General features: G+C 43.7%; 1 protein-coding gene across 1 annotated transcript; it reads right to left on the reverse strand.

Moving 5' to 3' along the window:
- Window positions 1-1,834: 1,834 nt before the first annotated feature.
- LOC136289046 (E3 ubiquitin-protein ligase Topors-like) lies at window positions 1,835-10,486 on the reverse strand. Its single transcript, XM_066182512.1, is given in 4 exon segments — window positions 1,835-2,179; window positions 8,968-10,058; window positions 10,061-10,351; window positions 10,459-10,486. Coding segments are annotated over 4 exon segments (1,755 nt in total).
- Window positions 10,487-15,755: the final 5,269 nt, after the last annotated feature.

Consider the following 15,755-nt stretch of genomic DNA (forward strand, 5'->3'; position numbering starts at 1 on the left):
CTGCTGCCTAAATTCACCCTGGATCTTGAACTATCATAGGTGGGGAGGGTCTCAGAGCAGGGGATGTGCCAGGTGCACTGGCAGGCTGTACTCATATAGCACATGTCTTGAATACCTGAGAGGGCACCCCCACCGAGGTAATTCCAGCTGCCTAACAGCCTGTGACACCTGTGCTGGCAGATGTCTATCTGTAGGGAAAGAAAAGTTTAAAATCTCAGAGAGCAAGTGGAGATAGAAAGCCCACAGATGCAGTGGTGCCTGTTCTCCTTTTTCTTTTGAATGTGTTTTTACATCTGTTTTTTTGACCAGGTCTCAGTCTGATGCTTGCAGCAAGAGCATGTTGCTTTGACGCCCACTGGTTCCTAGCTCTAATGATTTGGTGTGACTCCTGTGGTTTGTAAAATCAGTGCTCATGTCTGACCCTTGTTGTCAGACTGGAGCCAGCTGTCACAGCAGAGTCTCAGAGCTTCTGAACAGAGGGCTTTCCAGGCTTTGTCCAGTTTCAGAAAACTTGCCCCTGTCATAATCACTGTGGTAGTGAGGATGTTTCAACACCATGGTTGAAAGCAATAGCCTCTTGCTTTTGTAGTTCTGCTCAAAAGCAATGTGAGGCCCAAAGGTAAACGCTGACTACTCTGTCTTCTTGGAGGGACCTCTGCACTGCTGGAGCAGCAGCAAAACCAGCAGGGGTACAATGAGAGAAGGTCTCACGAAAAGAAAGCTGAATATGACAAGGATCAGAAGGGGGCAGTTTCTCTACCATGTTCTTTGCTCTTTGAACTTCAGGGATCCTTTTGGACATGCTGTAGGATTTCCACTTGTGTCAACCCCCAGCATATGCATCCAGGTTTGCAAGATACAATGGGGACAATATTTTTTTGTGGGGTTGCTGTGAGATGGGATAATCCATACTTCTGTCTCATCTGCACCTGTGGATGCATTTACCTTTCAGCCCACAAGGGACTCAGTTCAGCTTGCAGGATAGAATTTCAGCTGGCAGCTTCTGGGTCAGACTAGTGTTGGCAGGTGGAGTAGCTCTGGGAAGGAGGTTGTTCAGTGATGGGTATCCCACGTCAGTCTGTCTCTGATGTCCATCAAGGTTTCATTCAGTGCCAATTTACAGCTTCCTTCCTGCCTGGCTGTCAGGTGTAGCTGTCATCGTATCAGACCCCTCTTCCGACTGTGATATTGGCATCCTCTGACCATGACATGAAGCACTGGGTAAAGGCCGCAACGGGGAGGAGGCATGTGCCTGCCTTTATTGCATGTGCTACCAGAGTCAGCCAGCTCACGTTTCATCTTAGCTCTATCTGGGGATGGACACATTCAGTACAAATCCTTCCTGGGGAAAGGCTGTCATCGCTGAAACTTGGCTTTCTCCAAGCCCATTAGCTTCCAACATGTGGTGTTGAGGGTAGAGAGCAAGTTAAAACATTAGGAAAACAGGTTTCATTTCATATGTGTAATTGGGCAAATTGACATTGTCCAGAGTGGGATGGAGAAGAGAATTGAAAGGATAAGAATGAAAAAACCCATGGTGAGAGGGACCAATTTGATTTTTATTTATGCCTCAACATATGTTATACCCAAGTATCCTTGTAGGGAGTGTACACGTGTTGGGAACCTTACCTCGGGGAGGCTTTTCCTGGAAGCCGATCAGGGCAGAGAAAGCTTCCACGATCGGGCGGCAAGTGACTCCCACTCCATGGTGGGACAGATGCCCGGATGCTAGGAAAAAACGCCTGGGAAATCGGGCTGGGAGAGGAGCCTGAAGACAGAGAAGCAATCAGCTGCGACACAACCAATGCCATTTTCTTTGGGTTTCTTGTGGGGATCAGGGGCTCGCCCGGAAGGTCGGCTTGGCCTTCCTCCCCTCCATCGCCTTCCCCTCCCTGCGCTCCCGCTTCTCTGGGCAGGGAAGACCAAGACCTGCCCTGCCGTGCTCCGCCGCTTCCCGGGGCTGCTGGTGCCGCCACATCCATCCCAGAGCTCCGGTGCTTCCCTGCACGGAGTGGGCGCTGCCCGCAGCCGCCACCGCCGCCGTGTGTCCCGCCGTGCCCGCAGCCCCGGCCCGCAGCCGCCGCTCGCTGACGCCGGGGACACGCTGCTGCCGCCGCTTGGAAATCGCGCCCCGCCGCTGCCGAGAGCCGCGCAGGTTTGCCCGGCTCCAGCTGCCCGGCTGGCCATAACCGGGCTTACAGCGGGAACCAGCTGTCCTCTGCTGCTTCCTCTGTCTCTCTTTTGCCCTCTCTGCTCACTTTTCTATCCCGCTTCGGGGGGAGCACTTATCCCTCTTTATTGATAAACAGTTCTCAGAGACAATATTGCTGTGTGTCATAAATGTTTAAAGATTCATACATATACCCCTAAAACTAACCTTTGTTAGTTATAGAGGTATATGTATGTATCTTATAAGTTCAATTTCCATTCGCAACTTTGTACGGGTTGTCACTGCAAGTTCTACATAGTTACTGCTAATTCTGAGTGTAAGAGGTTATAATTGAAGGGTTGTTAGAGAATTAACATTGCTTTCCAATGCTAATGCCAGAGAGAGAAAGAAAGGGAAAAAGGTGGGGGGGTGGGGGGGAGCGCGGATCTTTCTTCCTCCACAGAAGGCTCTGGATCAGACCATCACTCCAGGTCATGATTGGTGGGCACAATGGACCAATCATTCAAAAGCAGGAAGGAATGATTGGTCCAGAACAACTCTTCCTAAGGACCAATGAAACCCCACAGAATGAGCCAATCACATCAAGGATCCTAAATCCACAAATCAAGGAAAGAACGGAGGACATAAAAAGAGACTGGTGGTCTAAGGGTGTGTCTTTTCCCTGAGGAATAGGGCTCCCTAAGGGGGGGAGGGCCCATATAGTACTATACGTACCTTAGTACTATGGCTTGTTGTAAAGAGTTTGGGACTAGCCCAGCTTTTTTGTTGTTCCAGTAGTCATTTGTTTCAATAAATGATTGGCCATTTTTTTACTAATACAGAATCTACGGCCTTGTTTATAACACTGTGTTTGTGCTTTGTTTTCGTCCAAGAAATCTATCAGTAAGAATCGTCTCCAACCCCTCTTTTTACAGCGGGATGCGAAATTGATATACCCTGTTTGCAGGGTCAGACTACAGAGATTATATTTACCCAAATACCGTATGTCTCCAAGAAGGGCTCATATTCTAATTTACAGTATGGCTCACAAAAAGGGATGCCAAGGTTCTGACAATATGCAGAGCTCAGCTGACTTCTCCATGGAGGTAACCTGCTTCCAAGTGGATTTTTTATATTATTTGCATTCCAAAGGCTTGTGGACTACATTTTACGTGAAATTTGCAGCTGAATGTATTTGCTCATTATCATCTGTCTTGGGTTGCAATGCAAGATGCAACCAAAAGTATGTATTCTATTGCCATCGATTGAAACAGGTTGGGGAAGTGTTTATCTCTTCCAAAACCCATCCTCTATTCTGGGGGATATCTTCTGTTAATGGGCAATTAAGGCTCACTGCTTGACTGATAAAATTACATATCCCTTTGTGAGATGCTCCACCCAAGGGAAGGAGCCAAACATTTCTACTTGGATAAAATCGGAGAGTCAGAACACCAAGGCAGCCTGTTTTTACACTGGATTCCCATAGGAAGACTGGACCCATCCCACCACCACTGGACCTTCAGAGGAAAACTCCACCCTTCTACAGGATCCTTGCTTTCAACAGAACTACATCTGTCACTCCAGGAGGACTTAATTGGACTGCTACTAACACCCTGACCAACAGGGCATCAGGTTGTATTCTGACTCTGTCAGTGGTTTTTTTCGTTTATTTGCATTTTTGTACTACTACATTTTTATTTTTAATATTCTTAGTAAAGAACTGTTATTCCTATTCCTATAACTTTGCCTGAAAACCCCTTAATATCAAAATAATAATATTTTGGAGGGAGGGGGTTTACAGCCTCCATTCCAAGGGAACCTCTGGCTTTCCCTGGCAGACACCTGTCTTCTTAAACCAAGACACATCTCATCACCTCTTACAAGAAGAAAGCCCATGACTTATAATCAACAAACCCTGCCTTGGTAAAGCTGGGCTGCCTTCTCAGCAGAGAGACACTTGTTGGGGTGTTTTACCTCAAGAGAACTAAACTAAGCAATGTAAACATTTCAGTCCTTGTTCCCATTCCTGGGCTGATATATGGCACCTATTAGGAGTTACCTATTCAAAATACATCAATTCAAAAGGTAGTTAATTATGATAATTTGCCTGGCTTTAAGCAATGCAACATTGGGCAGTAGCCTACAGATCTTATTTTCTGCAACCAAAAGGGTTTTGTGTCAGAAAAGAATGGAGGGATTTAGTCTAGTGACAAAGGTGTCAGAAATTAACCCCTCCTCAAATAACTGCAATTCATTAGGCTTGATCTCAGGTTTCAAGGAGGTCTGACAGAACTGTTGTTGGAGCCATATGTAAATGGAACATGGAGATGGCCAAATTTTTGTGGCAGTGTAAAAGATAGCATACACTCCATGGAGTTTATGGTCTTATGTAGAATGCTCCAAAAACAAGTGAAGGAAAATACAGTTGTGCCTGTTTCCCTGAGCAGAAGCTGAGGAGATGAGCTGCTAAGAAAGTTGTCTGTGCTCACAGGCAAGGTGAGAGCTAGTCATTGACCACAGTCCTCCTGTGATGATACAGCATCTCTCAAGCCAGAGAGCGTTTTAAAGAGCCCTTAAAAACACTGCTAACATATAATTTCTATTAAAGACTTCTGAAACTGTACTGAAACACAGTTTTGGAAACTGTGTGGGCACTGTTTGGGAACTTCCCATGTGGGAAGTGTGGGCTGCAAAAGAATGACAGTGGAGAACTGTAGAGAGTAATACAAAATAAAACCTGAGGTGTCATAGTGCAATGTCCCAGATTAAAAGACAACGAGTCTGATATTCAAAAATCTGAGGAAGATGGACAGTGGACAACACTGCTCTGAAGGGTAGGATAGGAAGGGAGACAGTTCCACTGGGCAGGCAATGGCAATTTTCCCTCCTCAAGATGAAGCAAGTCAGCAGAGTGGGGTATTTTTTACCATCTCCCTTAGTCTGTCCAGTACAAGTGAACACACAGGGACATCAGCCACTCATGGATGATTGATTTGTATTTTTCCTGACAGCTTGTTTCTTTCTGAATGGTCCATTAATTTTGGCTTCCGGCAAAAAAATCCAGTACATAATCAAACAACAACAACCAACCAAATCTGCGTAGGGAATTTTGATTTTGGATAAAAAAGAAATGTTTTACTATAAATAGTAGGACAGACCTACAAATTCAGAAACAACTTTCATTACTATTCCAGATATAACGGGATATATTAATATGTATTAGGAAAAAGTTTGTGTAAAAATATGTAATTTAATATGTTTTATACAGTAGTTGTATCTCTTATTACTAACTTTACATTTGAATAGATAGTATGGATAATTTGCAATTTCTTGAAATATTAAAATCTTAGAAAATCATGCCTTCTGATGGGTATCAGTGGACTAGAGTAAACTGGCTGTGTTTTCTGTGGAAGGTTAACCCACAAATAGTCTATGAGTAAGTCAATACCACTATCAATTTTTCTGAATTAGGAGGCCTTTGCCCATGAGGAAGAAAGTAACATAACTACATCTCAAAACTACTTTGCTCATGTTTCAGCCTGTTGTTGGCCAATTAATCTTTTTTAGCCACAGTTCTAAACAGCTTCTGGGAAAAGAGCTCATTTGAAGAGTACATACTTCTAGTTTTGGAATCAATTGTAAAAGTAGCTTTGTAGGATTTTTAATAATAAGCATATATTCTTTTCTTGCTTCCTCAGGGTCAAGCATAACTCACCTATGGTTTTTTTGCTATTTAAGTTAGATAATGAAACTGTAAGTGATGCTTTAGAAATCGGTATAAAAATTCTGTGCTGATTTAAGTGGACAATGTCAGTTGCCACATAGAATTGAGTTACTATTAGTTTTAGAAGACAGGAAGCTGTCCCTGCAGCCTGCTGATAATTAATGTTTTCACAGTCATATTTTTCACTAACAGAAATGCTTCTTTCCCTGCTATATTGTGTGAAAAACCCAAATGAAAACCAGAGATTGATTGTATGCATGTGAATGTAGAGAACTGTCAAATCAGGCACACACCTCCATCCCTCCCAGGGGGCAAAATGCAATGTAGAGGCTTCTAAAACCACTTGCCCTTTAGAAAACAAGGCCATATCCACCGAACTAAAGTTTGACTCTCTTTCTTGACACAATCAGCTCAGCAGATGCAAAGTCATGCCTTTGAAAAAAGAGTAGAAAAAAAGCCTGTTTCTTCTTTTGCTACATTTATAGTAAGTTCAAGCACAACTCGCCCCAAGTTGAAAATTAAAAACTCAAATTGAAGTCAATTTTTTGCTAAGTTCACACAATATTCCTTTGAAAATAGTAAGGGTAAAGTTTTGAAGTGCAAGTTAAGAAAGATAGAGGCAGCAGACTCTAACTCCACAGTATAAAAATGGTACTTTAATTCTATTAAAAGCATTGAATAAGGCTTTCAAACAGCCTAAAGAACTAACACACAATTAAAAGCCAGGTGATAACACCTATTTTATATTCCATATTTACAAATCTGCAGTTATTTTAAGGACTTTATTCTCTTCTCATGCCTGCATGGATAAGTTAAATTACTTCAGTATGAAACTGATTCGGCCAACATGTGAGAACCTACACAGACACTGTGTCTTAAAAGCCATCCAAGAACTAGCTGTCTAGCTTAAATTGGCCAGCTAGGTTTTCATCCTAGGCCATTGAGTTTTTGCTGAAAGATCAGTGTCTTGGTTTTGATCCATGGGCTAGATGAGTGTGGCCCAATGAATTGCTACTCAGTGCTCTGTTCCCAAATTTCTTCTGAGTGCCTTAAAAATGTGAATCAGGCATAAATCACCAACCAATGCACTTACTACCTGCATAAGAGTACAGACATATAAGGGTAAGGGCTGCAAGGGGGTTTGCTACACCACAGCAACACTAACTCCAAAATACATCAAGTGACTTCAGCTTAAACAGTTTAAGGTGTTTATATATGGAACTACTGCCTGAATTTGGGACATTATCTGTATTTTTTTGTTCCTGAAAGTGCCCAGCCTTTTGCCACATACAAAAGATGTGACAGGCAAAGATCATGGACTTCTGGCATAGACTCAGTGTGGAGGTTTTTTCTTCTGAAGCAAAAGATTTTATCAAAAAGGTTACCTGAATTAATGGATTTTTCATAAGGGGTATATGGCAGAGAGATCCCACAGGGATGATGCATCGTCAAAGCCAGTGGAGTTCTCCTGAGCATCTCATCTATTTGCTGCTCTTCATCTTCCCATGGCTTCCAAACTGTGGAAAACTAATCTAATTAACCTTAAACCACAGCTTTTATTAAACAGAATGAACAGAAAGAGAACAACATGGAATTGTTGTTCTCTTTCTGTTCATTCTGTTTAATAAAACAGAATAAAACAGCCTGTGCATGGAGTGAAATTAGAGACATCTTTACTGTTCATGTATAATGCCTCTTGATTTTCAGAAAACCATGTGGCATATGAGGTATGACCAGTAAGTTACCACTACAGCTGACCTTCTTGTTTCTGGTGCCTCACTGAAAGAGTTATGCATCAGTCACATACTTTATTTCCTCCTACTGACTTTGAAAATAGCAACTTGAAACAAAGCTGTCCAAATGCTTCAAAATTATCAGGTGAGCCTCAGTGAAAAAGTTCTCAATTATGTACAGTGAGAACAAGGTAACAAAGGATCAAGAAGATATTTTTTACCACTAACAAAGCCCAACATAATCCAAACTCTTCAACTATCTACAGAAGTGTATATTATCAAAAATGGTCCATTTCCTGGACAGAGTCTGAACTGACAGTGCAAAAATCAACACCCATGATTTTTTTTCCCCTTTCATCAGGGTCTTCTGATGTTACAGTAGGACTGTAAGTTGAACAGAAAGGCATATTGTTAGCTTTTAAGTCTCATCTCAAACCTCCCTTTCCCAACACTGACTCAGGATCATACCACTCCCAAATCCTCCAGAGCACACAAGAAATTCCATGTTGGCTTTTTCTGTGTCAGGACAGAGCAAATATAAAGAAGGAAATGTCAGGAATGCTTATCTGGGAGTGAACTGCATTTCCCACTAACCATTCATAAGGAAACCTGGCATGTGAAGTATGTATCTAAATAAAATGTGTGAGGACAGAGGAGTGAAGAAATAGGCAAACTTCATGTGAGATAAGGTTTTCTGCTCTGTTTTTTTCCCCCGGAGAAGATCAGTACTGTAATAAACTTTGATTTTGTTTGTCTTGAACACAGGGCAGCATCCCCTAACATCCTCATGAATTAAAGAATTAATAAAATAGTATTTAGAGCAGCAAGTAGAACCACACCTCTGCCTTTAGAAGAGATGCTTTCCAATGGCTTAGCCTTGCTTGCTAAGCTGATGTTCCAGGCTGCACTGTCTGCCAGACCAGGCAACTTGATTTCAAGCAATGAGATCTAGTCACACAGTGAGGAGATTAACTCACATCCATTATAACACCTTTTGAGGCAACTCATTAAATCAGTCTGGCTGTGAAGTCCAGCACACCTGATGGCATTAATCTAATATCTCGCCCTGGCCCTGAGGTTATCAGTGGACAGCTGTAATTACAATTGATTGAAAAGACATTTTCACAGAGGAGTTTGTGTTTCGTGGAATTCAGGCATTTCTGAGTATTTTTCCTGTGTTGCCCACTCCAGTCATTCCAATCTTATTATTTCCTGGCAGGCATATGCAGCTTTTTAGGAACTTGAAATCAAGGTATAAAATTGGCAATAGGCTGATGATAGGCAAGCTAAAAAGTTAAGCTCTAAAGACAAGCTCACATGGTCTTTTAATGGCACTGTATCTATCTTCTACAACTTCCTACATCCTCCCTGTTTGCTGGGGAATGGGGTGAGAAGCTCCTGCTCAGTTCACTGTCACTCCAGCTGTGACACTGGACCGGTCACTGTTTCTTGACATCTTCCTTTTTCTCTTCCTTGATCGACTCCTCAGAGTCAGAGGACAGCTCAACCACCTCTGGTGTCCTCTCAGCTAACGGCTTAACATACCCAACAATGACACAATTGTCTGAGGAAGAGCCACTGTCATTTGAGTCGGCATTAGCCTGTAACTCAGTCTGCAGTTTAGTTCTTCGACTCCCTGAAGCAGAGTCCTCATCAGAACTTCCAGATGACTCCAGAGGAGAAGCTACGGTTGCATGAACCTCTTCTGAAATGGAATAGGAAGGCCCTGGGGTTTCATCATCCCAGGGGGCCTGACCAAGACCAGGTACAGACAAACTATTACCTGGCCCTTGCGGGTATGCCACATCTGGAGATATTGTAATAATTGATGAGTCTGAATGGCTTCCTTCCTCATATGATGGCGCAGGACAGTCATAATTGGCATGTTGATCGTACGCTTCCAAGTTGAAAGGACAACGAGCAAAACTGATGAATTCATGCAGGAAGTGCTCTGTCCGATTCAGCAGAAATGGCTTTAAATCATCAGCAAAGGCCTGACTTTCCAGATCGTATCTAGTTACGTTACTCATGATTATGTGCTGCACAATATTGATCAAAGATCCGTGGGCACCAAACAGGACTGTAAGTTCTCGCTTCAACCAAGGAACCAACCGGTGAAGGCAAGCGGGGTTGCGGCGGAAGAACTCTGCCGAAATCTCCCGGTATCGGCCGCCGTCCTGAATGCTGCGGATGCGCACGCCGGTGCGGTACAGAGCCCTGCGGAAGCTGATCATGTCCTCCTCCTGGATCTGTCGCAGAGACCTGCCCTCTGCGCTAGCCTTCCTCCTTGAGGCCAGCCTCCTGATCATCTGCTGGATCTCTCTGTGTCTGTGTCGCCTCGGCTCACTCGACAACCCTTCAAACAACATCCCATTATCTGGAGGGGACAGCATCCTTCGGGAAGGGGAACTGCGCGTGCGGCGTTCCCTTGTTAAGGTAGTGCAGTAACGTCGGGGCTGGCAAAAGAGCTGGTTTCTAAATGGCTGAGTATGTACTCCTTAAAGTCATCTTCAGCACGAATGGTATGGAAAATGGAAAAAAAGGGTTGCTTGCAGAGCAGGCATTCTGCTTTGTTTTTTGACTACTCTTGGACACAGTGGAAGCAGAACCTATGCAAGCAGCGATCCAGATACGCAACGTTGTCAAATCTGTCCAGGCAGATGGGGCATTTGGTGTCAGGAGACGCATCTGTCGGCAGCTTACTGGTGCTGGCTTTTGGCGAAAAATTGCTGTCTTCTGCAAACTCTCAGCTAACAGAAAGCACCTAGTACCTCCCACATTTTAGGATTACCATTTGGCTAGTCAGGTCATCCCTGCTGCAAAGCACCTTGGAGCATGAGTCACATCCTGACCTGTGAATGATGGGCTGCGTTTACTCATTGAGATACGGAGTTTTTCCAAGCAGATGCTCTGTGTGTATCTCCGGTCTCTGTTCTTGGCTCTTAGCCAAAGGGTGCCCACAAGGTCCCCACTTGCAGTAGAGATTAGAGGGTCTTCCTTTTTTTTTTTTTTTTTTTCTTTTTTTTTTTCTTTACTTTAGTTCCCTGTAGCCTCAAGGACTGGTCCTAAGCAACCATCTCGATGTGAGCTGCAGGCAGCTGTTGGATGGCAGCATTGCTCACTAATAGGTGAATGGGAATTGAGTCAGAAACTCAGAAAGCAAAGGTTTAGCTTCCACAGCCGCCTTTTTAAGCCACTCCTTTCCCACAATCTAGTGAGCTATTTTACTTTATAAAATAATGATGTTCTAAGAGAAAAAGAAATAAAATTTGTTTTAAAAGAAAATTAATTATTATCATCTAAGCAAAAACTGGACATGAAAGGATATATACAGTCTAAACCAGCACCATAATCAAAAACACAAGTATGGACACCATGCAGGCACTTACCAAAGGGACTGAATATTTGTGAAATTGCATGCTCCTCTTGAGGAGTTCTTGAGGAGTTCTCTGGGTAACAGTTGGAAGGAAACATAGAAAGAAATTCAGCATAATCTTCAGACTTTTATTTTTGAACATGGAATAATATTTAATATTCCCTGGCACAGGCTTTCCTATGCAAAGCCTTCAAGCTCAGAAATGCACTGCCTTCTACCAGCAAGCTGTACATCTTCCTGTCATTCCCCACACTCCTGCAGGGATCCACCAGCCAAACAGTGCCTACATTATAACCTGATGCCTTAAACAGATTCAACGCCTGCCCTTTGGTTGGCTGATGGCAAAGAAGCAAGTTAAACTGGAGAAGTCAAGTGGAAATCACTGAACAGAGTGAGCCATATTGCAGACACAAAGTAAAACAAGCAGTGAGTTCGCAAGCTATGTGAAAACTGGGTCAAAAAGGGCTTGAAACAGAAGCTGTTAAGCAGAGGGAGAAACCAAGGTTGTTATTTTAAAGACTGTCCGTGCGGCAATATTGCTTTGTGGCCAGGATCTGCTTTGCTTTTGGCTCTGCCCAAGACTGAAGGCAGTTTTGAACTGTAAGACAGGAGAGATTGTATAAAGCAGATTCAAGCTGCATTAGGAGCAGCAGCCATGTACAAAAGCAGGAAGGTGAGCAGGAAAAAGCAAAAACAATAATCCTGATAAAGGGAAGAAATTATATCACCTGCTTTCACGGATACGCAAGGACAGCATTGAAAACTTTCCACACTCACTAATAGGTAAAACCACATATACAGAACTTTTAACCTTCCAAGGATTTAATGCATATTGTCCTCTTAGGTCACAATATCTAAGCTTCCAGCCTGTCCACACAATGACTAAACCTAATGCCACAAAATAAGAGCAATAAAACCAGCAGTGACTCCATCCTCCTCAGAGAAGAATGCTAGCAGGACAGTACTTAAAAGAATCCTTGTTTGGTAGGCATTTCAGATCTTACAGAGGTGTTGCTTTGTGATCCTGGGCAGCTTCTGGTCCTTCATTGCAATGTATTCAGAGCACACATCACTGAGTGTACAAACAGGGAACCTTGGAAAAAGAGGTGAATGGCAGGTGTGAACACTATAAGACAACGCATGCTTTCCATGGTGGAATGAAGTCAGAAAAAGCATTCCAACCCAGGACGGCAGGAACTGGTGTAAGACAATAGCAGAAACATGCACTGAAAAATTTACCTGGAAATACGTACAGAAATAAAAAGGGCACAGTGGTTTTATTAGAAGCCTTAGCCAGTTACCCCCAAATTATCTGTCCTGACGTCTTGGAACAAAACAGCCAACACTTGTGAACAGGGACTGAAGTGATATCCTGCTGTAACAGCAGCTTCTTATAAACAGGATGAGCCAGGTCGAGTAGAGACCATAAGGGAGAAAATAACAAAGGTAATTCATATCCTGTCTTGCTTCCATGACAGCTGAGCCCTGTACACAGGAAGGCTTCTGGGGCTCCCTCCTCTGCTCCTTGTATGCAGTAGGAATGCTGCTTTTGTTGTATGCCACATAATTATGTTGCAGCTGGAGAAAGGAAAAAGATAAACCCTTTTTGTACTTGCCTATAAATGGTCAGGTCATTAAAGAAATAAATTGCAACAAATTATGAGGTCCTGCAACTCAAACTGCACCTCTCTGAAAGCACAGAGTATTCCCAGGTAAGCTGCCAGATGCCTATTTAATTAATTTTCTTTTTTAAATTAAATATACTCTAGACATCTAAACAGTCAATATGGAACAGCCTGGTTCTGGGACCCAGCATGATCTGTAAGCATGGCAAGTTCTCAGAGTCAGGCTGATGCTGCAAGGCATGAACTGTACATTAAGTTATATAAGCAGCTTTAACTAGAGAATATATAAAATGTTGAAATCTGGTGCTATGCCTTATGTTACTGCATTTCAGAGTTTAAAAGTTAAAAACTGCTGCAAAACTCCCAAGGGTTTTCAGTCACAAAGGTACAATCTACATGCTTTGAGCTTTAGACATTTGAGAAGCCTTTTAAGATGAAACTTGGCAATGTGAGAAGATTTAAAAGTGTGATTTTTATATGATTTATTTAATTTTAGCATTCCTGGAGTTTGGAAAGTTAGGTGTCCAGCTGGATTCCACAGTTTTAAGACTTTTTTTTTTTTTTTTTTTTTTTTTTTTTTTTTTTTTTTTTTTTTAATTCTGAGGTAAAATAATTTACCTTGATATTCACAAAAAGGCAGTATACAGATATAATCACATGTGCTTTCCTTTATCATGGACATGTGATTAAACTGGCTGCCAGAAAAACAGTTACTAAGTGCTGAGGTTTACAATCAGCCTGCAATGCAAAAATCTACACTCCCTCCATCCAAATTTACATGGTATGGTACTACATAAAGAGATAACATAATCATTGAGCAGAATGCAACCACATGAAATAAATGCAGTGAATATTTGCTTATCCAGCCACTAAATAAGAAAAATGCCACCTATATTGAGTGAGAAAAAAAAATGGAGAGTCCTTATTTTTAATATGATACAATCTATTATCATACTCCTGCTTAAAGAGCCATGTGAACAACTTGAAATTACAGTGTGGTGGAAGGAGAGCACAAGAACACTCATGCTGTGCCACATTGTATTTGTTGTGTTTTAAAGGCAAGTTAGCTCATTCCTTGCAGCACTTGCGAAAGCAGGAGAAAAAATAGATAAGGGTGGGACAAGAAGATAATGTGAATTACAGAAACAGAGCAAACCCCCATTCTCTTCTTCAAGTTTCAAAGGCATCCTCATTTGCATACGCATATCTGAAAATTGAAAATGCAAGTTTATTTCTACCCTTTTAGATGTGATATTGTACAAATCTGTAATGGGCCCACAGTCTGAAGAGACACAGCCTGGAGTCCAAGCCGTCTCTGAAGCACCAGCAGAATAAAACCTGTGCAGGGATACAGCAGCCAAGATCAGTACATGGCAGCAGGTCAGCCCCTCAGCTTGGTCTAAGGTGCCTGTACTTCAGAGACCATGAAAATAGAAAGTGGGAGGCTTGTAAGAAAGCACCAGCATTCTGTAGTGCTAGAGGTCAATGATATTCTGTTAAAGCCATATGGATCAGTGTAATGAAGACACTAAGGAGGAAGGAGAAGGGGACAGGGTGAGGAAGGAGAAGGGAACAGGGTGAGGAAGGAGAAGGGGACAGGGTGAGGAAGAAAACTGAGACAAGAGAGTGGGAAAGCTGAGGAAGAGAAGGACGGTATCTGCAGCTCCACTGGTCTCTGTGGCTGTTGCACAAAGTCAGGAAGTCATCCTGAAAATGGCAATTTTATATGCCCACTCCTAAGGCCCAGGCAGAAACACTGTTTCCAGTGTCTGCTCCCCACAGGAATTCCCTATCTAGCACAAGGTAAAGAGCAAATAAGGCTCTGGCTGAGCATCCCAAAATCCAAAACTAATCCCTCAGATATTCCTTTGGGCACAACCACCTTTTGTGCCTAATGCCAGACCCTGGGTAATGCAGCATCAGCTCCTTATGGTCCTTCTCCTTGGCAGAGAAAGACCCTGTCTTTGCTGCCTGTGCTGGGGTCGGTGCTGTGTGGGGAGGAGGCCAGCAGGCATAGCTTTGCAGCCCACCTTGAACCAGAGGTGTGTCCATACAGAGGCACCAGAGCTAGACAGTACTTCAGATTGGGTGAGGCACCCCACAAGAAAGGCTTCAGGTTATCTGAAAAACTTTGTCATCATTTATGCTGGCATCTAAGAATCAGAAGAGGAGGGTCTGTGTACTGGTTTTAGCAATTATTTTATTCACAGTGGCAGGTATGGGGCTGGATTTGGGGTTTGTGATGAACACAGGGTTGGTAACAGAGGGGTGTTTTTGTTACTGCTGAGCAGTGCTTGCACAGTACCAAGGCTTTGCTGCTCCTCACCTACCCCACGAGCGAGGAGGCTGAGGGAAGGAGGCTGCACAAGGAATTGTGAGGGGATGCAGCTGACCCCAGATGACCTAAGGGATATGCCAATCCCATACGTTATGGTGCCATACTTAGCATATAAATCTGGAGGAAGAAGAAGGAAAGGGAAGAAGTTCAGAGTCAGGGCATTTGTCTTCCCAAACCATCCTTCCCATCCATGAGGGGCTCTGCGCTCCTGGAGATGGGTGAACAGCTGCCTTCCTATGGGAAGCAATGAATGAATTCCTTGATTTTCTTTGCTTCTTTGTGTGACTTTTACTTTCCCTAGTAAACTCTCTTTATCTCAACCCATGTGTCCCATCCTGCTGTAAAACGGGGAGTTGGAGAGAATTCTTACTGATAGATTTCTCGGAACAAAATAAAGCACAAACGCAGCAATATTGTATCTGAGAACCGTTTATCGATAAAGAAGGGTAAGTGCTCGCCCCGAAGCGGGATAGAAAAGCGAGCAGAGAGGGCAAAAGAGAGACAGAAGAAGCAGCAGAGGACAGGGACAGCTGGTTCCCGCTGTAAGCCCGGTTATGGCCAGCCGGGCAAACCTGCGCGGCTCTCGGCAGCGGCGGGGCGCGATTTCCAAGCGGCGGCAGCAGCGTGTCCCCAGCGTCAGCGAGCGGCGGCTGCGGGCCGGGGCTGCGGGCACGGCGGGACACACGGCGGCGGTGGCGGCTGCGGGCAGCGCCCACTCCGTGCAGGGAAGCACCGGAGCTCTGGGATGGATGTGGCGGCACCAGCAGCCCCGGGAAGCGGCGGAGCACGGCAGGGCAGGTCTTGGTCTTC

Source organism: Chamaea fasciata, unplaced genomic scaffold (assembly GCF_029207755.1).
Source record: "Chamaea fasciata isolate MVZ Bird 193981 ecotype frontalis unplaced genomic scaffold, bChaFas1.0.hap1 SCAF_4, whole genome shotgun sequence".
Lineage (NCBI taxonomy): Eukaryota > Metazoa > Chordata > Aves > Passeriformes > Sylviidae > Chamaea > Chamaea fasciata.